Source organism: Equus caballus, chromosome 1, assembly GCF_041296265.1.
Source record: "Equus caballus isolate H_3958 breed thoroughbred chromosome 1, TB-T2T, whole genome shotgun sequence".
Lineage (NCBI taxonomy): Eukaryota > Metazoa > Chordata > Mammalia > Perissodactyla > Equidae > Equus > Equus caballus.
The window spans coordinates 168,158,724-168,181,883 of NC_091684.1; the positions used below are offsets into that span (position 1 = coordinate 168,158,724).

Sequence of the window (23,160 nt, forward strand, 5' to 3'; positions counted from 1 at the left end):
TGCTGAAGAAGATTTGCCTTGAGCTAACATCTGTGCCAATCTTCCTCTATTTTGTTTTTGGGTCACTGCCCCAGCATGGTCACCAACAAATGGTGTAGGTCTTTGCCTGGGAACCAAACTCAGGCTGCTGAAGCAGAGCATGCTGTACTTAAACACTGGGCCAAGGACTGGCCCATAAAAATTTTTATTTTCACTTATTGTATTTTCCACTTGACCTGTCAGATTGAATACGGTCTGTCAATGCCTGTTAACAGATCTGTCCTATTTTAGTTATTGTTTTGCTTTGTTTTGTGTTATTATTAACACATCTATCACAATATTGCTTTTTTAATTTTTTAAAATTTATTTTTGTATTGCTTTGTCATAAAATTTTATCACTTGTTTCAGTGTCTATCTTTCTGTAATGTGCTTAGTTTCTTCACTTAAAAAAATTGGACTTCCATGTTTTGAGTTTATTAATTTTTTTGACTCCTACCTATTGCTGATGGGAAAATCAACACATTTTTCTACTCTTTTGTTTTTCTATCCTTTCTCCATCAAAATTGTTAAATTTATCAGAGTTAACAGTTACTATTCTTTCATGAGTATCCTCACTTTTGTTTAAGTTCTAAATCTATAATACAATATATTAAATTCTAAGTATCAGGATTGTTGAAGGGTCCCCACATAGACCTTAATTGCATGAGGTCATCTAGATTTCTTCAGGAAGTGCGTATACACACATTTCACAAAAGTTTGCATACTTAAAACTATTTTTCTTTAATCCTGATATACTTGAAGGATAGATTGGCTGTATAAGACATTTTTATCTCACATTGTATTTCCTTGAGCCTTTTAAAAATGTGATTCCATTGTTGTCTTTATTTGTATGCTATCATGAAGAAGATGCCAACCTGATTTTCTTTCTTATTTAGGTTACTGGGGTTTTTTGATATGAGACTCAGAAGATACTATATTTTAGCTATCTAATAATTTTACTGAGATATGTCTTAGAATTAACCATTTGGGGTCAGTTTTCCCAAGTTCACTACAAGGTGTTTCATTTATGTAGATTCCAGTCTTTTATTTCTGAAACACTAATAAAAGCTTGAAATATTAATTTTATTTTAATGCCTCATTTTCAAATTATACAAATGTCGAATATCATTTGCCTGGTTCTATATAACCTTCTCTCCAAAACTCTTTCACTTATGCCTCTAATTAGGTTTCATTTCCTGGTTCTTTTCTTCTGTATTCGTTGTATCCTTCACTGTAATTTTGTCCATTCTATTCTCCTTTGCATACTTAGTAATTTATTTTTCATTTCTGAAATGACATTGTTCAAATTTTGTGCTGGGTTTAAGTCGGCTCTTATTTTTTATTTCCATATTTTTTATCATTTTCATCAGAGATTTTGAATTTATGACTCAGATGTTCTGTCATATCTTGAATTGCAAGTGTAATGAAATTTCATTTATGATGGAATATTATTATATGATTTTCACTGCCTCAGGGCTGGAATCAGTATCAACTTAGGTTCACATTCCTAAGGGTTAGGGTTGGGGTTTATGGCTGCAATCAGTGTCAACTTATGTCCAGGTTCCTTAGGGTTAGGGAACAGAACAGAAACAGATTTTAATAAAAAGTTAAACTGATATTCCAGGTTGTCCCACAGAAAATTTTTTTTGTAAAATTTTCAAAATGGGGAATTTTGCCTAAAATGATTTAAGATTAATACATTTAGCTTCAGAAAAAATATTTAACCTTAAAACCAGAAGATACATAGCATTATTTTTATTTTCAAATATGAAATGAGGAGGCACCATGGAAGATATTTTATTCTGCATAACTCAGATTACAAATGAGGAATACTATATGAAATATATAGGGAAGAAAATTCCAAATTCCATCTCAGTTTAAAAATACAATTTAAAAATACAATTTCAACACACCATTTCAAAAGATATTGTGTTCCTTTGTGTGGTTTGAGCTCCCTGTAAGTCTAAAAGCACAGGCTTGATGCTTGAACAGAGAGTGATGTCCAGTGCTGCATTGGATCCACTGTTGTGCAAGATTACATCTGAATTTTCTCTCTTTAATTCAACATTTTTTCAATCCTAGCCCAGGTCTCTTTGACTGAATGTTACTAACCAATTAATATCGTTTTACTGTCAGTACACATTTGAAGGGAATAGTTAAAAGTAAAGCTGAAGGAAAAAGACATAATCTTGCCCTCTGCCCACATCCTAAAACAGTAACAAAAATACTAATAATTGTTTAGCTATTTATTTGTTCTTTTTATTGTTTTATGCATATGTGAATATCAGACAATATTTAATCTTAAACATAAATTAAATTTCTTTTAAAAATGTATTCATATAGCTAAGCACATGCTTTAACATAAGTAACAGAGTAAAGGAAGGAAAAGAAGCTACAACAAACTTGAATCAACATGGAAAGTGATCTAGCATTGCCTGGCCAAAAATACTTGTGACAAAACCAATCATTCTCTTTACATGAGAATTTTTCAAAACAGTTACAGAGGAAAATATCAATATACACTGGTAGATCTGGAAATACAGGACTCTTGTCTTTAAATCATAAAAAAAATTAAGAGGTTCTATGGACTATTCAAAATATAGGTCACACAATGTGTATTTCCTATATTTTAAAAACTTAAAACTATATAAAATATCCTATAGATAAATAATTAAATCTATGATCAAATTATTGGTCATTAACATAGAATAAACTAAGGTTTCTGAGCTGTTGAACTAATAACAATAAATTGTCTCAAGATAGTATAATATTTTAAACATTTATGTTTACAGTAGTGCTTACAGAAGGCATCACAGTTTCCTCATTGCCATCTTCATAGCCTTGTCCCTCAGTGTATAGATGTCAGGATTGAGGATGGGTAAAATCATAAGGTCCAAAATGGCAAGAAATTTATCCACTGATACTGTGGGGTATGGCCACATGTAAACAGCAATGCGTGGTCCAAAGACAAAACCACCACAGTGATGTGAGTTGACAGAGTATAGAGGACCTTGGACAAACCACCTGAGGAGCATGTCCACACCGTGACCAGGATGAAAATATAGGAGATAATCATTAAAAAAAAGGTGCCTGTGGAAATGAAGCTGTCGTTGGCAGTAACCATGAATCTCATACTGCAGGTGTCTATGTAGGCAAATTTAATAAATTGAGGAAAACGACAGCTATTTATTTCATTAGGACCACAAAAATGCAAATGGACAACAAAAGCTAACTGGACCGCACAATGAATGAGGCCAATACTTCAGACACCAGATAGAAGTAAAATGCACATCTGTGGGCTCATGACAGTCAGATAGTGGAGAGGCTTACAAATAGCTACATATTGGTCCAACGCCATGGTGATGAGCAGCACCATCTGAGATCCACTCAGGACATGAAGGATAAATATCTGGATGACACATCCCTGGAAGGATATGCTTTTGTGCCCAGAGTACAGGTCAGAAGCCATCTTAGGAACTGTTAGGGTAGATAGACACTGATCAATAAATAGAGATTGGCTAAAAAGAAGTACATGGGGGAGTGTAAATGAGGATCAGAGGTCACTGCAAACACAACAAGGTTTCAAACACTGTAGACAAGGCAAGGAGGAAATGCTGCACTGGTCTAGAGGTTGAAAGTCCCAGGAACACAAATTCAGACACTTCAAGGTAATTTGCTTCATACATTGGCTTTGTCTAGTGATAACTAAAACCAAAGCCAAAATAATAACTAAGGATTTTTCTAAAAATTAATATTTAAAGACATAGACTTAAACTTTTATTAAAACTGATTTTAAGAAGACATGTTTATTAACAACCATAAAAGCCATTTTAAAAAATTGAAAAATTCCTGCATTTATCCATTCAGCTAATATGCCTAATGAGCATAACTAATATTCTTAATGAGCATCTACCATATGCCTGGACCTATGTCAAGTTCTGATGTAAAACACTGATCCTGACTTCAGGAGGTTATAGGCTAATGGTGGATTTAGACAGTAAACACCTTTAAATATACATACAACTCTGATTATTGTTTTGAAGGAAAAGAACAGAGTGCTTGGAGAACAATGTCACTCATCACAGTGGTTATGCTTGTTCTGATTCTGCTAAATAGAGAGTTACTACTGAAGAGTAAATGGAGTAGTCCAGACTTTGAAAATGCCACATATATTTAATGAATTCTGATTGCCCAAAACATATAGCGTAATTATTCTGCTTATTAATTTCACAGATACTGATTACACATTACCCATCTTCTTTTGCTGTTTAGATTATAAGAGGTAAATTAGACAGCATAATAAAGACACATGTCTTTGAGCATCTAGCTGGGGGAAACCAAAAATCTCGTTATGTATTAATATAATAAATAAGTACATTCTTATATTAGAGCTAATCAGTGCAGTGGAAAAAAGTTAAAAATAGGGTAGAATAAGATGATGGTGAGAGTGTAGTTTCAGGATGGCTGCAGTATTAAATTGAATGGCCAGCATAAGGAGGATACCATTGAGAAGGTAATAGTTACACAAAGACTTGAAGGAAGTGAAGGAATTACACATAAGGAAAAGTAGGAGAATCGTGTCCCAGATAGAAAGACAACTATTGCAAAGGCCATCAGGTGGAAGTATGTCTGTCATGCTCTAAAATAGCAAGAAATTTAAGGAGGACAGAGTAATAGAGCAGTAGTCATCAATGTGCTCCTTAAAGATATTACCATCTGGACCATCTCAGGGGAAAAAAAAAAATATATATATATATATATATATATTAGTATAAAATATATACTATTGCCTCATAATAACAAATACATAGTGAAATTTTCAAAATGAGGAATTTTTCCTAAAAGGATTTGAGATTCAATATGTTTATCCTCAGAAGGAATATCTTTCCACATTTGCTTTCCAAACACTAAGCGCCATTCCTAAAGTGTGAAGAGAACACTTTAAAATTGTGTCATTACTTTTGAACAAGAAAGGAGGTATGTTTTAAATAAAATTTCTCTTAATTTCTCTAAAAGCAACCATTACCATTGAATGAAAGATATTTAACCATAAGCTGATTTTGAATAAATTAGAATTTAAAGTACTCTTCCTTATTGTATATATTCAAAAGCAAACAAGACTCCTCCAAATATACATAAAACTGTGCACATATAATTATGTAATTGCATGTAAAGGAAACTGAAGCAATAACCACTAAAATGTGCACAGGTTTTTTTTCTGGTGGAGAAAATAATAAGAAAGGGCTGATAGTGACAGACTATCATATTTCCCTCTCAAACCTATAAAGTGTTGAAATCTTAATCAATAATACTGAATTTACATAATACTTTGTAAATGAAAGTAAAAGTATGCTTCCTTTATTGTATTATTTAGAAGAATATTAATAATGCTAATTTTTACTCAATGAGCATTGCTCAAGTAACAACAGAAAATTTTGAAACTTTCAAATGTTTCCCTATTCTCCATTAAAGCTCCACAAAACTAGCAGTTGAAGGCTGCCTGATCTGTCACAGGCACACTTGGCACACGTCGGTGACTAGCTCATCTTCCTCTGTTGATCATCCTCTTCCCATTTACCCAAGTCATTTGCTTCTGCTGGGACTAGAAATGGCAACTTAGTTCTGAAATAATGTTCTTTTTTCTTTTTTAAAAAAAGTGAACCAAAGAAATGTTTTAAAACTGTGCTTAGGTGCCAGCCTGGTGGCGTAGTTGTTAAGTTTGTGGGCTCTGCTTTGGTGGCCCAGGATTCATGGGCTTGGATCCTGGGTGTGGACCTAACACCACTCGTCAAACCATGCTGTGGCAGCGTCCCACATAAAATAGAGGAAGATTGGCACAGATATTAGCTCAGGGCCAATCTTTCCCCCTGCCACACACACACACACACACAAAACAAATAAAACTGTGCTTAACTTCCATCATTGGAACTTTTATAACTGTACTCACCAGGTCTGTCTTTGACTTTGACAAAAGGCACACTTTCAGGTGATATTCTCAATTCAGAGAAACTCAGAAATTAAGGAGTCCGAAAGGAGCATTGCATAGCTAGCTTGAAAGTTTCCTACTCCAGAGGCTACCCTCTGCAGTGAACATATGCCTCATACTCTCCCTTAAACACTAGTCACAAAGAAACAGATTATTTGTTTTGCTGCATTATGATTTTATTTCAGATTCTAGCTAGAATATGGACAATGCTTTATCCATGGAAAAAAATATGATCAAATATGGTGTCTCTCCAGTAAGAAGATATAGCCTATACTGTGTACATTCTTAGCTTCTCTCTTAATTCCTTTCCACTATCACATTTAAGAGAATTTCACAATGTTTTAATACCATATTTCCATACATACTAATCGGGGTCGTTTGGAATTGCTGCATAGCTTCGAGAAATATCAAGGGATTCTTCTCACAGCCACATCTTGGGACTTCTGGATTCCCTACCCTTCAAAAAGAATGCCTTCCATTCTGTCTCACAGCTCCCTAATGCCCTGGTTGAGGAAGTATTCACGTTCTCACAGTGCCACAACCATCAGGGTCTATAGTTTTCCTGGGTTAAGAGACTTTTCCAGGCAGAGATGTGTAACTGTAATTAACAGAAACACCCAAACATGGAGAAAATTGATTGTCAATGATTTAGCTCAGGAAGAAACAAAATATGGAGGCAAATCTCTCAAAAGCTCTAACAGTCGACAGTTACCAAGTAAATATAATTAGGCTCTTGGAACTGAACAGAAAGAGATGCAGAATGATGTATGACAGAAGGACTGGAGTCAGAGACATTGTGTGTGCATCCCAGTCATGCTATTTCTCAGCACTGAGACTTCTAACAGGTTAAACTGAGAGTTGACCTGAGAATAATAAGACCTATTTCATGGGGTTATTGTGAAGATTAAGTTAGACAAGGTGAGCGAAAGTTTCTAACACACGAAGGTTTTCAGAGAGAGAGAGTTAGGGAGGCAGAGAGAGAGACGGAGGGAATTAGTTTTCACATGACCCTGAAATTAACAGCTTAAAAAAAAGGAGAATTGTCTTATTTCCTGTTTTTTTTTGTTTTTTTCCCTAAGTTTTGATTCTCTTTGGTGAGGTCTACTTTAAGTCATTCGATTTTACAGTTATACTCTTGGAATCTGGAGATTTACCTCTCTTGCCTAGGACATGCTTGAAAATTAACTATAACAGTATTATTAATATGGCTATTATATAATTATTTAAGTAGTAGTATTCTATCTTTCACAACTCAGCTAAAATAATATTAACAACTTCCGTATAACCTACAGGATCTGGAGTCTATTTCATTTTCATCTCAGTGCCCAGAAGTGATCAGAATATGCAGCAAGAACATATTCAATAAATTCTTGTTGACTATATGAGAAAAAATTAAAAGCTCCTCCTACATCTAGTATTTTCTAATTCTATTCTTATTTTCATCCACGATATCTGATAACTCTAGTGGATTTAAACAACATCAACAACAACTTTAATTATAGACAACAGTGAGGGTAAACCCAGACTAAATTAGAGGAAAACCTGAAGTGATTAGTGCCAAGAGCAATAATAGAATTACTGAAGATACAGAGAATATTTTTCATACAACTCTTGGCCATTTATATTTCTTTTTATGTTTATTACCTTTTAATAGGACATGTATTCTTCGAGTTTTATTACTTTTTCTTGATTCATAGAAATCCCATTTATTCTCAACCAGACTAAATCCTTCTCTAAACTAACATTCTTTCCAGAAGCTAACGCTAATAGATCCTTTATTAACTGTGTTGCTTCAGCAGTAAAATGTATATGATTGTTATTATGGTTATGAAACAGTGATTAAAAGAGTTTAGCATAGCTCTGAGTTATATAGAAAATGAAAAAAAGCTATATAGCTGGTTCTCAAACTTAACAGAGGGCTACGAACACTAGTTATCAGGAATTGGTAATGGCTGTTGGAGACAACTGACCCATTGCGGCAAAGCCCTTGAGATCGAGAAATTTATAAGAAGAAGGTGGAGGAGGAGGAAGTGAAGGGGAAAAAAAAAAGAAACAGAAGGAAAGAGAAGGAGAAGGGAAACTGGGAGAAGAGAGGGAAAAAACAAAAAGGGAGAGAAAGAGAGTATAAATGTATTTCGCAGCTTAGTAGGATTGTTAGATTTTTTAAGTAATTAAATTCAATAGCAAAAATGACTGGTTTAAAGGCAAAGTTTCTCTAACTTGTTGATAAGAAATCTGATTAGTTTGTATGTGCCATTTACTCTGCTCTCACAAAAGAATGTCTTCTCCAAAGATTCTCAGGGAGAACATACCATATTTAAAAAATCATGTCTTCTCAGGCTAAGGCATACGAGTCTAATTGGAAATGGTTTCCTATGGACATGTTGGAGACGGAGGGATTTACGTAACTAAAAATGTATAGCCAGAGTCTCAGGTCCCAAGGACCTTCTCATTTGTAACACAAAAAATCTTTTTCTCATGTAACTTGATGCATAGTCTCTCTACCAGAATTAAACACAGACTTTGGATCATTTTAACCCATGCAGAGATTCCCATATTTTAGTTTCTCAGAAGCCATCTTGTTTTGAATCAGAAACAACACAGATTGTGGGTTCTATGTTCCTAGATCATGTCTGGCAAAGAGCTTTCAAACACATTTTAGAGTTAAATATTCATGACTAAACCTCAGGATTCACTGTGGCTGAGGTAGACCTCAGGCTTTGAGCACTTTCTTACAGGTTTCGTAAGCTTTGAGAATCATGAACAAAAAATATTTCTTCCTGATGCTGACTATTTATTTTTTCTTTATTCCTGGAACATTTATTCTTTCACTGATTGTCAACCACCTTCTCCTTGATCAGTTTATCAACTCTTGTACTTAGTTAACTATGTTTGTGGGTGAAAAAGCTTTGTCATTTTGTCAAGATTAGTGTTAATATCTCTTTTTAACTGATTATTGATTCATTAATTTATTCATTAACAAAATAATATTAATCTTCAATAATATACTAAATATTGTTTCAGTCTTTCAAATTTACATATAGAAACTATTTTTCTACCATACTGCCCCTAAATAATAAAATGTCACATAAAAAACATGCTATTTTACCTCAGGTCCACAGAATTGAATTACTCATGGTTTCTGATTCATAGCATACTCTCACCATTTTTCCATGCCCATTTTGTGTTTTTGTTTGTTTATTTAATAATAAAATTATACCCATGCAAACATGACCTAATGCAGGGTCTAAGCAATTGATAATAACATACAACTGCTTATGTGCTCATCCTCATGCTGACCCCTGGCCTCCCACCACTTGAGCTTACTCACATCTTACATCTTCTCTTTCTGGACATAGTTTTATCATTTATACAAGTTCCTACAATGTATACTGTCATTTTTCTATCGCTTTTCATCTTATTAAAATTATGCCGAGTGGATCCATTTTGGACTTTTTTCCCCCCTTCATTTTTATATCTTACTAAGATGACTTTATATCATATAGTTGTACTTTATTTGTTATGGTTCTGAATAATATTCCATTGTCCCGTTTATGGGTAATATTGTAAATTTCTCCTCATATATATATATATACATATAGATATATATACACAAGAGTTTATCTTGGGTATGTAAATGGAAGTGAAATTACTGGGCTATAGAATGCTTGAATATTGAACTTTACAAGATAAAGGAAAACTTTTCCCCAAGGTGATTACATCAGTGTAGATTTCTATCAGCAATGTATAAGAAATCCTCTTGGTTCACATATTATTTATTCAGAAAATCTAATTTTTCATGTCTTTTCTTCAGATGAATTTAGAACAAATTGGACTAAATAGAAGTAAACCAGTCTGCACTGTCTGAATTTATTATTCTTGGGCATTGTAATTCATGGGTGCTCCAGGCCTTCCTCCTACTGATATTTTTTTCTCTTTATTGGATCACTTTTTTAGGCAATATCTTCATTGAGCTAATCATTGCTGGCCTTCATCTCCACTCTCCTATGTGCATCCTGTTAGGGAAACTTTCCTTCATTGACTTCTGCTTTTCCTCAGCCGCTACACCTAAAATGATCATAGACTTCCTCAAGGAAAACAAGACCATCTCCTTTGGAGGCTGCATGTGTCAGATTTTCCTTGGACATTTCTTTGGAGCAGGTGAGATGGTGCTGCTTGTATCAATGGCCTACAACCGATATGTGGCCAAGTCACTCCATGACTCCAGCATCATGAAGAGATAAATCTGCATTGAGTTAGTGATGACATCATGGATCATTAGCTTTGTGCATTCAATAAGGCAATGAGCTGTGATTATAAAGCTGCCCTTTTGTGGATCCAGGGAACTGGATAGCTTTTTCTGTGATATTCCATTGGTCATCAAGCTAGCCTGCATGGACAGCTATATTCTAGAAATGTTGATAAATGCTGATAGTGGAGTACTGGCAACCATCTGCTTCATTCTGTTGCTGATCTCTTCCTCTTATATTCTGTTTACAGTCAGCGTTCACTCTAAGGATGGGGCATCCAAGGCTCTCTCCCTCTGCACAGCCCACATTGCAGTGGTGGTGTTATTCTTTGCGGCTTGCATTTTCACTCATCTGTGGCCACTCAGCATCACCTGGGTGGACAATTTTCTTGCTGTATTTTATGCAGTCATCATACCTCTCCAAAATCCAGCCATTTACACTCTAAGAAACAAAGAGATTAGAAATGCTGTGAAGAGACTACAATGTTAGCATATGGATTTCTGTGGGTATTTTAAGATCTCACATTATCAGAATGTCCAGTGGACACTGCCTAAATTAGCCACACCTGTCTGGTTACTTGGGACTGGAAAATGTTCTCCAATTCACATATGGAAATCATTTGTATCTTCAGATATAAATTTTGTGTCAATTCTATTATATTACACAATCATTTATTGATCATTGAATTCAAAATGATTTCCTGTCTGGGAAATTTGGCCAGTCTTTATGATCATGATTTTGGTTGTGCTCAAGGATGGCTTGAAATTAATAACAATGTTCTTATTATTTATATTCATGCTGCTACTTCAACAACCAGCACCACATTCTGAAATTTTCTATTATGCTAAGCATTTCTTTGAGCAAAGCATTTCATATAGATCTTCTCTAAGTTTTTGCCAATAAGTCAGTCCTTTGAATATTGCTATCTTTATTTTTACAAATGGACAAATTAGTCTATCAATTAGTTAAGGTTCTAGCTATCTTATCTGGATAAACAGCATAAAGATAATCATTAAGTATTCCCCATCACACTCAGAAAAAAACCTGATTACAGTTATAATCTGGAGAGAGTGTTGTTCCTTTAACATTATGTTTGAGCTATTTGTGAAACAGTGTAATTGTCTTTAGAAGATATATGTTAAATACAAAGAAAATGTACTAACAAATTTTGGAGATTTTGCTTCTTCTCTTTCTATTTATAAATGGGTTGGGGATTCATTATCTATACCAGACAAAAATAGGGGAAAAGTGGTATGAAGGTAGGTCAAAAAGTCAAGTTTTAGAATAAGTTACCATTTACTTCACCACAGTGTTCAGATGGCCCGCAAGCAATTAGATTATGTACGACGTTTGTGAATTGTTCATGACTATATATAACAAAATTTACTTAAAAATTCTTCCTACTCCATGCCTCAAAAATGTATACAAGGTTACATCCCCTTGTCTGAAATCCGTGGAGCCAGATGTACTTCAAATTTCATATTACTTTTTAGAGATAACATGGTCCTGTGTACTTTGTAACATTCTCAATAGAAAGTCTGAGGCATAAACCCTTAAATAAAATAATTACTATTTTTCTCTGTGTGTCTCTCTCTCTATATATATGTAGACCTATATATACACATAGATATATAAATCAGAGATATACATATATACATATGTTCTAATTCTTTATTCTTTTATATCTCTGTACATCAGTTAGGCTAATGTATATTGACTTGTCTTTGAACTCACTAATATTTTCTTCTGCTGTGTCCAGTCTGTTTTTAAGCCTGCTTAAATTCATAATTTCATATATTTGTTTTTTAGTTCTAAAATATCATTTGGTTCTTTATTAGATATTCCATTTCTCTGATGAAATTCTTCATTTTTTTCCATTTTTTCAACTTTTTAATGTCTTTTTTAAATATATGAGTTATTTTATATTCTTTAGTAATTTCAACAACTGAGCCATCTGTGGTCTGCTTCTTTTAACTATTTTCCTCTTAATTATGAATCACATATCCCTGTTTCTCTGCATATTCCGTAATTATTTTATGTATGTTAGACATTGTGTGTAAAAGATCATATAGCTCTGACTTGATATGTTCCTCCAGAAACTATTTACCTTCTCCTTCATGCAGCATAAAGATTCAAGTGTTATCACCTCAATCCAATCAAGTGCTGAGGCTATTTGAATTTAGACTGTAGTTTCTATAAGACTCAATACACTTCTGGTTTGTGCCCATTCTTTAGATATATCCCTTCCAGTTTTGTTTATGATTATAGCGCTTCTCTTTCTCCTCAGCCTGAGCGATTTCAGGTGATTCAGTTTTGCCCTTCAGAATTTTTGAGATTAGAACTTTAGTCGTCTTCTCCCTTCTCCTGCTAGCTTCATAAATGTGGCAAATTCCTCAAGCAGAAATCTGGCTTCATATTTGTCCCTTTTAATTTAATGTACCTAAGAAGAATTCACTATGAATACAAATATTAAGCAACAAAATAATCATAAGCAGGAAAAATATAAAATATTACTTATTGTATAATCTAGAGAGAATTTTGTATTACGTATACTCAGGACATAGAGTCCTTTCACAATTTAGCAATGAATTTGGCTCAATCCCCTAGTTATCAAAGCAAAATATAAGTAAATTAGTTTCACAATTTCTACAGATTATTCACACACACACACACACACACACACACAAACACATCCTTGGGCCCCATGCCTCAAGCAAGGAAAGAGTTATACAAGACAAGTTACTAGAGCAAAATTGTCAGCAAACAATTTGGACAGAGTTGTTGTTGGATAATAATAATACCAGCCATGAAATGACGAGACCAACATCTATTTAATACTTAAAGAAAATTCATTGAGTGATTAAGTCATAGACATTAAGTCATAATTTCAAAAATTCGTCAAAAAGTGACATGTATATATAAATTTCCCTGCCATGGCCATCTGGTTATGTCTTGAGTCCAATGGAATTGAGACAAGCAAAGGTGAGACTAGTAGCCACAGGCCAAATACAAGAAACATGCTATCTTTGAGGTTCTTTTTCTTGTTCTCCCTCCCACCATATGGCAATCTTCCCTTATGAAACTATCTTATCTATTTTCTGTCTACTCCAGTTCTCCCATTCTGTTCTTTTTTTTCCCAGGTTTTAAATCCTCTCTCATACATTTTTTCTTTCAAAAAATATAAAAATATAGTTCCATCAAAAGTTTGAGTATATTAGCTCTAAGATATTTAATAAGTTGAATAAATTGAATTCAATGGATTAATTGAATTTAGACAGTCTGATGTCTGAGGTCAGATTTTCAGTTTGAAATCTATGCTCTTCAACAACTCCCCATAAACATTTCCTGGAACTTTGTATTATTTGTCAAACAAACTTGTTAAATAGAAAATTATCTTGATAATTCAATGTAACCTTGTAATCAGTGATCTATTCTGAATATTATAAAATGATGATTTCATAAAAAACAGCCCAAAATTTTGCATAATTATTTAAGCATTAGTGTCGCTTGAAGCAGTTTGAAAATAAATGCACAAAGTAACTTGTACTCTTGTGAGTTATTTAGGAGATCTTCCTCAAACTCAAGAGTTGAATACTCAGTCTCCTCATTGCCATCTTCATGTCCTTGTTCCTCAGTGTATAGATGATAGGATTGAGGATGGGTGTAATCATAAAGTCCAAAATGGCAAGAAATTTATCCACTGGCACTGTGGGAAATGGCCACATGTAAACAAAGATGCATGGTCCCAAGAACAAAACCACCACAGTGATATGAGCCAAAAGAGTAGAAAGGGCCTTGGATAAACCCCCCGAAGAGTGTTTCCCTACAGTGACCAGCATAAAGATATAGGAGATAATCAATAAGAAGAAGGTGCCCATGGAAATGAACCCACTGTTGGCAGTAACCATGAATTCCATTCTGTGAATGTCTGTGCAGGCAAGTTTGATAAACCGTGGAAGGTCACAGTAAAAGCTATCTATCTCATTAGGACCACAAAAAGGCAAATGAACAGCAAAAGCTGACTGGGCAACTGAGTGAGTGAGGCCAATAGCCCAGGCACCAGACAGAAGCAAAATGCACATCTGTGGACTCATTATCGTCAGGTAGTGGAGGGGCTTACATATGGCCACATATCGGTCCACGGCCATGGTGATGAGCAGTACCATCTCAGATCCACCCAGGACATGAAGGACAAATATCTGGATTACACACCCCTGGAAGGATATGGTTTTGTGCCCAGAATACAGGTCACAAATCATCTTAGGAACCGTTACGGTAGAAAAACACAAATCAATAAATGAGAGATTGGCTAAAAGGAAATACATGGGGGAATGTAAACGAGGATCAAAGACCACTGTAAACACAACAGAGAGGTTTCCCAGAACATTTGTGACATAAAACACCGTAGAGAAGGCGAGGAGGAGATGCTGCACTGGTCTAGAGGCAGAAAGTCCCAGGAACACAAATTCAGTCACCGGAGAGTAATTTGTTTTATTCATTGACTTTGTGTTACCTGAAAGGAACAAATTAAGATAGTTATAATGTGATATACCAGAGGTATTGAAAAAAGCAGATATCATTGGGTTTCAAGTTCCGATGTTAAAGAAAAATCTTCACCCACGGTCACAAAATTCCCTTGAAAAAGTCATACAATAGTTTACTTCTTTAACAAATGTTCATTGAGTAGTTACCACAAAGACCTCTGTGTACTTGGCATCGTGCCACAGTCTGGGATAAAACACACACTCTGTGTTTATGTAGTTTGTAGTCTAGTTTGAAGCTAAGTACTAAATAACTAATCACATAGCTGGACAATTATAATGGTGTTAAGTTATTTGAAGAAAAGAACAAAGTGTTATGAGAACTATAAGAGCTCATTGCAGCGTTGTCTACCCTGGTCTGGAAGAAGATGTTCGTGCTAAGACCTAAATGATTAATAGGAGTTAAATAAGTGAGTAAGAATAGGAAGAGTGATCTACCCAAATGAATGGCATAGGAAATCTCTGAAGCATGAAGAAACAGAACAGGTTGTAATAAATCAAAGAAGACCAGGAAGGGTCTGATCAAGGCAGAATTCTAAAGAGTGTGTAAAGAATTTGGCCTATATCTTAGAAGTGATAGAAAGCTATTGAGGCAGAACAGTGAAATATCACGTTAGTGCTTTAAAAAGTTTACAATAGATGTGAAGTGAAGAATGCAGTAGCAGGATCTGGAGGGGAGAAAGAGAGACAAATTATGAATCTGTCTCTGGACCATATCAAATCAGCATAGAAAAGATGAATTTGTGAATAAATGGTGTTGACACAGCTTACCAAACTCGGCAAAGGTAATTGAATTCCTTACCTTACAACAGTAACTAAAATGAGCTTTTAATGCCTATTTAAATAAAAAGAAAAGAAACAAAAACATAGAAGAAAATATAGGCTTACTTTTAGATAATTTTTTGTGTGAGAAAAAAGTCTTCCTAAGCATGTCCCCACATGAGCAAATCATGCAGAAAAAAATGACACCTTCAGATTCAAAAATTTAAATATTCCATATAATTTTTTAAAAATAAAAAACAAGTGTGGCAAAATAGTTGTTAAATATAATGATAAACCAAATTTAAAATGAAAAACGCATAAACTCTTGGATAAAATAAGAAATATAAATAGCCAACATATGAAGAACAGCGAACTCACTAGCAATTAAGGAAATGTAAATAAATCAATACGGAGTTGCTCTTATGTTTGTAGAAAAGTGTTAGGGTTAAAAATAAGTGAATAATATGAGTGACGCTGTGAGAAAACAGACTCTCTCATACTCTGTAATTCGGAGTACAAATTCATACACCTTCTCCAGAACACAATTTCAAAATATATTTCAAATATTTAAAAATTGCCTTATTACTAAGACTTTCATTGTGGGAATTTTTTAAAAGTAATAAGAGCAGATAAGCTAAAATATTTAGATATTGCAGCAAGTGCTGCACAATTATTTATAAGAAGAAAAAAATTTGGAAATAACCTAGACCCAAACAATGAGGAATTTAATTACAGTACAATAGTACATCCAACTGGGAAAAGCACTCAACCTTATATATAGAAAAATATCATGAAAATGTTTATACTGAGCTTTTAATAAAAAGAGCAGCTTACAAGAGAAAAAGTATAGAAAACAAGTTTAAAAAAATTAAGTCTAGAAAATGGAAATAGCCACAACTGGAAGGACCCACAACTAAGAATATACAACTATGTACCGGGGGGCTCTGGGGAGAAAAAGGAAAAAATAAAATCTTAAAAAAAAAAAGAAAATAGAAGTAAAGGATAAGCAACAGATTGTTGATCTCTGGACGTATATGTATTTATTAATTTGAGCCATAGGAAAGTGGTATTACAATAAATCAAAAATAGTCAAATATCAGTTTCACGGGGTTCCAACTAAATATTAATTTATTTTTTTCTTATGATATTTTCTAAACTATTTTCCCTTTTCATAACCAAACATAATTAATATTTATTCCACACCTGAATTGAATGCCATGGATTCCTGCTTTTACTGCCACCATCAAGCTTTCCTTCAGTTTGCCCCATACCATTGACTACCATTTTTTCTCATGTCATCACTTCTCCCTATGCTACTCTACATCATGCCCAGGCTCCAGCTTGGGCACAACCCTGCACAATATAAGCAAGTGGGAGCACTATAGATACTCTATAGCCAAGAATATACCTGAGGGCAGCCAGGCTAGGAGTAATGGGCATCCTGAGGTTATGGATGTGGAGTGAGTACTGTTTCCAAAAGAAAACATTATAGGGGGGATACTAGGAAATCCTGACAGAAGGGCACTGGATGGAGAATTTTATAGCCAATAACTGGCAAAAATAGAGCAGAACTGAACCAGAGAAAATGGGACAGTTATTGAGGTGAATGACAATGGATGTGAGTTGCAAGGAGTAACCAGCTGTTTTTACATTTTGACCAAGTAATGTGTGGATTTTTAAAAGATGCATATTCTGAAATGTAGAACGTATATTCAATATGATCACAATTATAGAAGATGAAGAAACAATTGCTTTAAAGATTCAGAGATAATACAGTAAAAGGAAATTACTAATCATTTTCTCTGAGTAGTGAAAATAAATGGGTGATTTTGTTGCTTTTTCTTACTTTATTTTCTAAAATTAAGTATTTTTTATTTAAATATCAGTAGACTTCATTTGTTAGTGCAATGGGAAAAAAAGAAGCAATATTGTCATCAGGCAAGAATACAGACAATTTATGCTAAAATATGTTAGCGCACTAACTCCATAATGGGGAGTTCCAATTAAAAAGGAAAAGAAAAATACACAAACAAATAACCCACAATTGAAACAATACAGATGACAGTTAAACTAATTTAAAGATATTTCAACCTCAGCAATCACTAAGAAAATGCAATTTTAAAAGAAGAGCTTTGTTTTGTTTTGTTGTCTTCTCCTTTGTCTTTTGGCCAAGACCAAAAAAGAGAGAGAAAGAGAAAAGTAGAAATTAATCCCAGTGTGTTCAAAGGAGTCCTTATAATAGGAATTCTTATGCATGATTGGTGAGAGTGGGAATTAGTATTGTTTATTAGAATTTAAAATGTTCAAATCTAGGCAATAACAAAGGTCCCTGAGGCCCCTTACCCTGAACAGAGGGTTAAATTCATGGAGAAAATATCATAACCAAAAGGAAATCCCACAGCTTACCTGCACAGTGCTGGTATATATACTTATATGTTTAGTACACTGTTACCCAGTAGCAATAGCAAAGAATAACCCAAATAGAAATTAATACAGAATCTTTTAATCAAATTATAGTGCAGCTATACAATGAAATACTATGTAGCTATTAAAAATAATGGTACAGCTCTATGTAAATTGAGACCTAAAGTAAAAAATCTTACAGAATAGAATCAGTAGTATGATTCTGTGTGTTTGCACATAAAACATCTTAAAGAATGAATGTTTCACTTTTAAGAATTATTAATGTAGTAAAATGTGATTGATTATACATGACGTTAACTCCTAAAATCCTTGTTTCTGCATTTTGGATGCCTTTTACAAATAATCAACATTTATTAATAAAAAACATGGAATTTTCAAAACACAAAAGTGAAAATTCAAGATGCATAGCATGTTAAATTAAGAAATACAACACAAATATTGGAAAAAATGAAATAAAATTTTACTAGTAAGTGATCAACTCTTTTCTCATCAAAAATCAAAATTATCAGTGTAACAAAAATTCTCAGCAAGGGCTCCATCTTGAGGTGTAATTTTTATTGCTTTAGATTTTAAACAGTATCTTCTTCTGGAGAGGTTGTGTGGTATTTGTATTAGTTGATACATTTCTGGATTGTTTAAGCATGGAGATATTCAAAAAAAAAGAAGAAAAGGGAGGGAAGTGACAGAGGTAGAATAAAAAAACAGGAGAGAAGAAAACTAGAAGTAAGCAATTGAGGGAGTTAAAGAAAGGGGAGAAGGCAGTCTCTGTGAGAGTCATCTGATTACAGCCCTGCCTAAACTTCAGGAATTTTCACTCCTTCACAAAAGTTTATAGACTCCTTTGAATATATCCTCTGTCTGTCCCCAGCCTCATATCTTCATTCTCCCCTACCCCCACCAAATACTCTCCAATTTTCTTAAACTACTTTGATAACCCCATTTTTGTTTGTTAATATTAGTTTGCCCGCCTGCTTGCTTGCTTCTCACGACTGAACTGATATGTGCATGCTCTGAGTTCTGCTGACTGTTTCTTACTTGTGAGTACAATTCGTACAACACTTCCTCAAAGACAGCTTCCTCTTTCTTCCTGCTACAATTGAACTTTTTCCTTTATGCTCTCCTGTTATGTTGTGCAATCATAATTTTATGATGTTATGAATTGACATTTGACTATCCTGTATGTCACTCCTACCATACCTTTGAGTTCTCTAAGGACAGATAGTATCTTATTAACAAATTCTGGCCCATTGTAAGTGTTCAATAAATGTTTATGAATGCATGGATAGATGGATGAATGGTCTGATGATAACAGTTTCTTGGTATGTAATATTTTATCCTACGTTTTTGATCCTGCCCATAGAAAGGCTAATTACATTGTTAATCAAAAAATGTTTTAAGCATCTGACAGGGTGATTTAGTCCCTCACAACCTGCCTGTCACTTTATCATAAGCCAAGAAAGTGAATTGAACAAGTTTAAGGGAGGTTCACTCAAAGGATAATGTGAATCCAAATTGACTTTTGAAGCACACAGGTGTATCTTACGTTAATTAATTTTAATAAAAAAGAACTGATAGGAGAGGGTTTAACTGGCACCATATCTCATAGAATAACACGCAATGGCAAGCTAGAAAAGATAGAGTCCAACAAGTGTACAGCCCTGTTGAAACACTACCTGTGCTAAGGAGGCTGCCCTCAGGGTCCACTGTCTAAATCCATGTCTTTGAGAGCTTGGGATGCACAGGCAGTGGGGCTGGTTCTTCATCGTGGGTGTTGACATTCCCTCTAGGCACCCCAGAATCCAGATGAGTTCTACTTTATTATTTATTGACTAAATATTTATATAACTAAATATTTTGTCCTAATTTTTCTCTTAGGACACGTACTACATTATGTTTCAGATTCCTCCACAACAACTTTAATTCCTATTTGCCCATTCATCTCTGAATCCTCAGTTCAGGAAACTTCCCAGCCCTCACATCCTAAAGCACTTCTCACTGTCACTCAGAGCTACATTACTTGCTTCTAATGAACCCTTTGATTCTCATTAAATGAAGCAGGAGCTAGAAACAGCAGCAACAGAAGCTATGAGTGTTGTTGGCAGTGTACAAGCAGTGACGTGGTGATATCCCTCACTCATCAATATGCTATGTGCTTTCCTTCATCTTTTAAATCATCTCTAACCTGAACTGTGATTCACCTTCCATGTCCTTCTATTGATACCTACAATTATCTCAATGCATGGTTCTCTTGTAAATTATTTCTATTGGCTATTTCTACATGTGAAAATTGTCTCTCCCCAATAAAAAATGAAATAGTCAAAAAGTAAATAGAAAATTGTCACTATCAAGCTGTTTTACACTATTTGTCACTTTCTTTCTACTGATCTTGATTAGTTCAAAATAATCAAAATATTTACGAAGGTATACACAACATTTTTGTCTTTCTCTAATTCCTCAGATGAGTCTTTCCTTGATTATTATTCCTTTATCTTTTTAACATAGGTTATAGATAATTGAAACAAATATAATATTTTTCAACTCTGCACTCCTGCCAAAATTTCTGAAACTAACTTTGGTGTGCTTATATTAACTGGTATTCATGACATTTGACCAACTGAAGCAGTCTCTTGGAAAATTATTCTTTTAAATGTAGTTTTACTTATTTATTTTATATCCCCCTTCCAAAAACTGGTAGTCATTGTAGAATATATTCTTAGAATTTTTATCTGATGACTTTATTTGTATCTTTGTAGAAGTCTTTGTAAAGAAATTCCTTTTGAATACCTTCCTTACCACTAAAAAGTCTATGATCTATCGAGTAATATCCAAATATATTGTTCATTCACCTGAAGAAATGGTACAAGTATGACCTATTTATCAACATCTATAACATCTGTCCAATGCAAAAAATCAAACTCTGAAAAGTCTGTAGTAAATTTACACGTTGAATTTATGTTTTTGACAAGAGGAACCAAAGTTCCTGTTCATTCCTCCAACTAATTATGTGAGAACAAGAAGGAATAAAGCACAATGTTACAAAGGAGCACGGTGTGATCCTGGCAGTGAGGAATCAGAATCACTGAAAGCCTCTCTCATTTCTGCTTTCTCCACCTTCACTGGTTAACTCCACTCTCCCTGGCCCTGACTTGTGTCCAGCAAGATTCTGTGACCCACCAGACAAGTTTTGATGCCTTCTACAAGCCAACCCTTCTGTTAAAGCACAGATATTTCTCTAACAATTTTTAATCCACTAATTTGTGAACTTCGAAGGACTTTCTCTACATCTGAATAATGAAGCTTCTAAGCCACTGAAGTATAATTAACACATCTAAAAGGTATACTTCCGTTATGTGAGACTCATGCCCACGACACATTTTTATTTCCAGAGGAATGTTCACTAAACCTGACATGACTGGTGGAATATTACCCCGCTTCCCAACTCCTACACCTGGTCATCCACAAGCATGAAACCCAGAATACCTCTAGGGTCACATAGATTTTCCCATAGTTTCAAGGACAATATAGTATCAAATCTGAAGTAGAAAATTCAGTGCACTGTGAAATATGCTTGAATAAATATGAACAACCAGCAGGAGTCAGCTGACTCAAAAGTAAGGGAAGTGGAAGGAAAAACAGCTTTAGTCTTAATGAGTTTTTCAAAAACCTTCAAGGCACAGTCCAAAGCAGTGCACCTAATAATCAACTGTCCAAGTTGTTCTACTTCCTTCTGGAAAATGCTATGATCCAGAAACAAAAAACTCTTCCCATAAATCAGGGTATAATCCAGACATATAGAACAACCTATGTAGCCTGAAACAAAAGTTTTAATTATTTTCCCCTGATAAACGTTAGCACCCAAGATGTAGTCAACAAATGTTGAATTGAAAAAGAGAGAGAAAATCTTTGTAATTCCAAAATTTCAGCAGACTATCAACTTTAATTTTACCTTATATACTTACCTGAACAAAAAAATGGAGGAAAAAAACAGATCTCAGAAAGCAATATCTTCAGATAATGTAATGTTTTAAAATCTTTCCATTTTGATGCTCTGTGGTTATTATTGGGACATAGCTATGGTGAGTTACAGCTGCTCCTGCACAAACATCAGCTCTCAGAGACCACTTTATGCTTTCATGACTTCATAGTGTTCAGTTCATTTATCTCGGGAATTCCGCCTTGGAATCCCCACGGCCTGAAGAAAAATGGAATATTAAACGTTTGGTCCACAATAAAATAAAATTAAAGGAAAACAAAGAAATATTTATGCAACTAAGTATACCTGAGGAATTCTTTAAAGGAGAATCAATATTTCCAGGCAGTAGAATGTCTATAAGTTATCTCTAAAACTAATATCAGTGAACCAGGCATAGCTATTAACACATTAAATAAGCATGGTTTAAAATTCTCCTGTGAAGCGTATTCACAATGAAAAAACTTAAGTGAGAAACTATGCACCTGCATTCCCATTTTAATGAAGTCTCGGGTAAAATAAGTGTCTTGACTAATGTCACCCTGCTGATTGTAGAGTCAAGACTCAAATCCAGATCTGTCTGATTTCAGAGACCATGTAATTCGACACTATACTGTGCTGTCTCCCTATTATGTCATTGTTGTCGCACATTAACGGGGGTTGGCAGGATTATGTACTTTTTAAATTTCATAATCAATGTGACAAATATCTCATGCCACATTTATAGCAAGACTGTGAGATAAAAGTGTGATATTCTTTTGTCTTAGATTAAAAATGAGAATTTATAGACGTGATTCACTTAAGGTTGGTAGCAGGGCAGAGGCAAGAATTCACATAATCCTAGGATTCTCTCTGAATGCCAGACATACTAAATGCCTGGAATGTTGCTCAGAAAAGAAAACTAAACAAATACAAAATTCAGTCTCATACACAATCATGGGCATTCAAAACTATAATAAAAAATTTTTTAAGACATGTTTTCAGCTGAAATAAATATGCAAACTTAGTTGTTGTTAATGAAATTGCCATTAATCATTTCCTGTTTACTAAATATTATGCCAAGTTCTTCATGAAGCCTAATCTGGGGATCTTAAAAGTAGCTGAGAAATTTTGTGAGTTAATTGTTTAAAAATCTCAGAGGCACAGAGAGGATACAAAGCTAAGTGTGATTTTTAAAATCATGCTTATTCAAAGTAAAGGACCAAATGA

The 23,160-nt window shown here is 34.3% G+C and overlaps 1 protein-coding gene and 2 pseudogenes across 1 annotated transcript; 1 reads left to right on the forward strand and 2 right to left on the reverse strand.

Annotated features, from left to right (window-relative positions):
- Window positions 2,829–3,704, reverse strand: OR4F96BP (olfactory receptor family 4 subfamily F member 96B, pseudogene; annotated as a pseudogene).
- Window positions 9,850–10,743, forward strand: OR4K35EP (olfactory receptor family 4 subfamily K member 35E, pseudogene; annotated as a pseudogene).
- Window positions 13,815–22,140, reverse strand: OR4F80C (olfactory receptor family 4 subfamily F member 80C). Its single transcript, XM_023634767.2, has 2 exons — window positions 21,941–22,140; window positions 13,815–14,767 (listed from the first exon to the last, which is right to left on the reverse strand). The coding sequence occupies exon 2, from the start codon at window positions 14,751–14,753 to the stop codon at window positions 13,815–13,817; it is 939 nt and encodes a 312-aa protein (XP_023490535.2). The 5' UTR covers window positions 14,754–14,767; window positions 21,941–22,140.
- Between the last annotated feature and the right edge of the window lie 1,020 nt (window positions 22,141–23,160).

What these genes read in the sequence shown, in the direction of transcription:
- OR4F80C (XM_023634767.2), bottom strand. Translation starts at nt 14,753, where the DNA reads ATGAATAAAACAAATTACTCTCCGGTGACTGAATTTGTGTTCCTGGGA.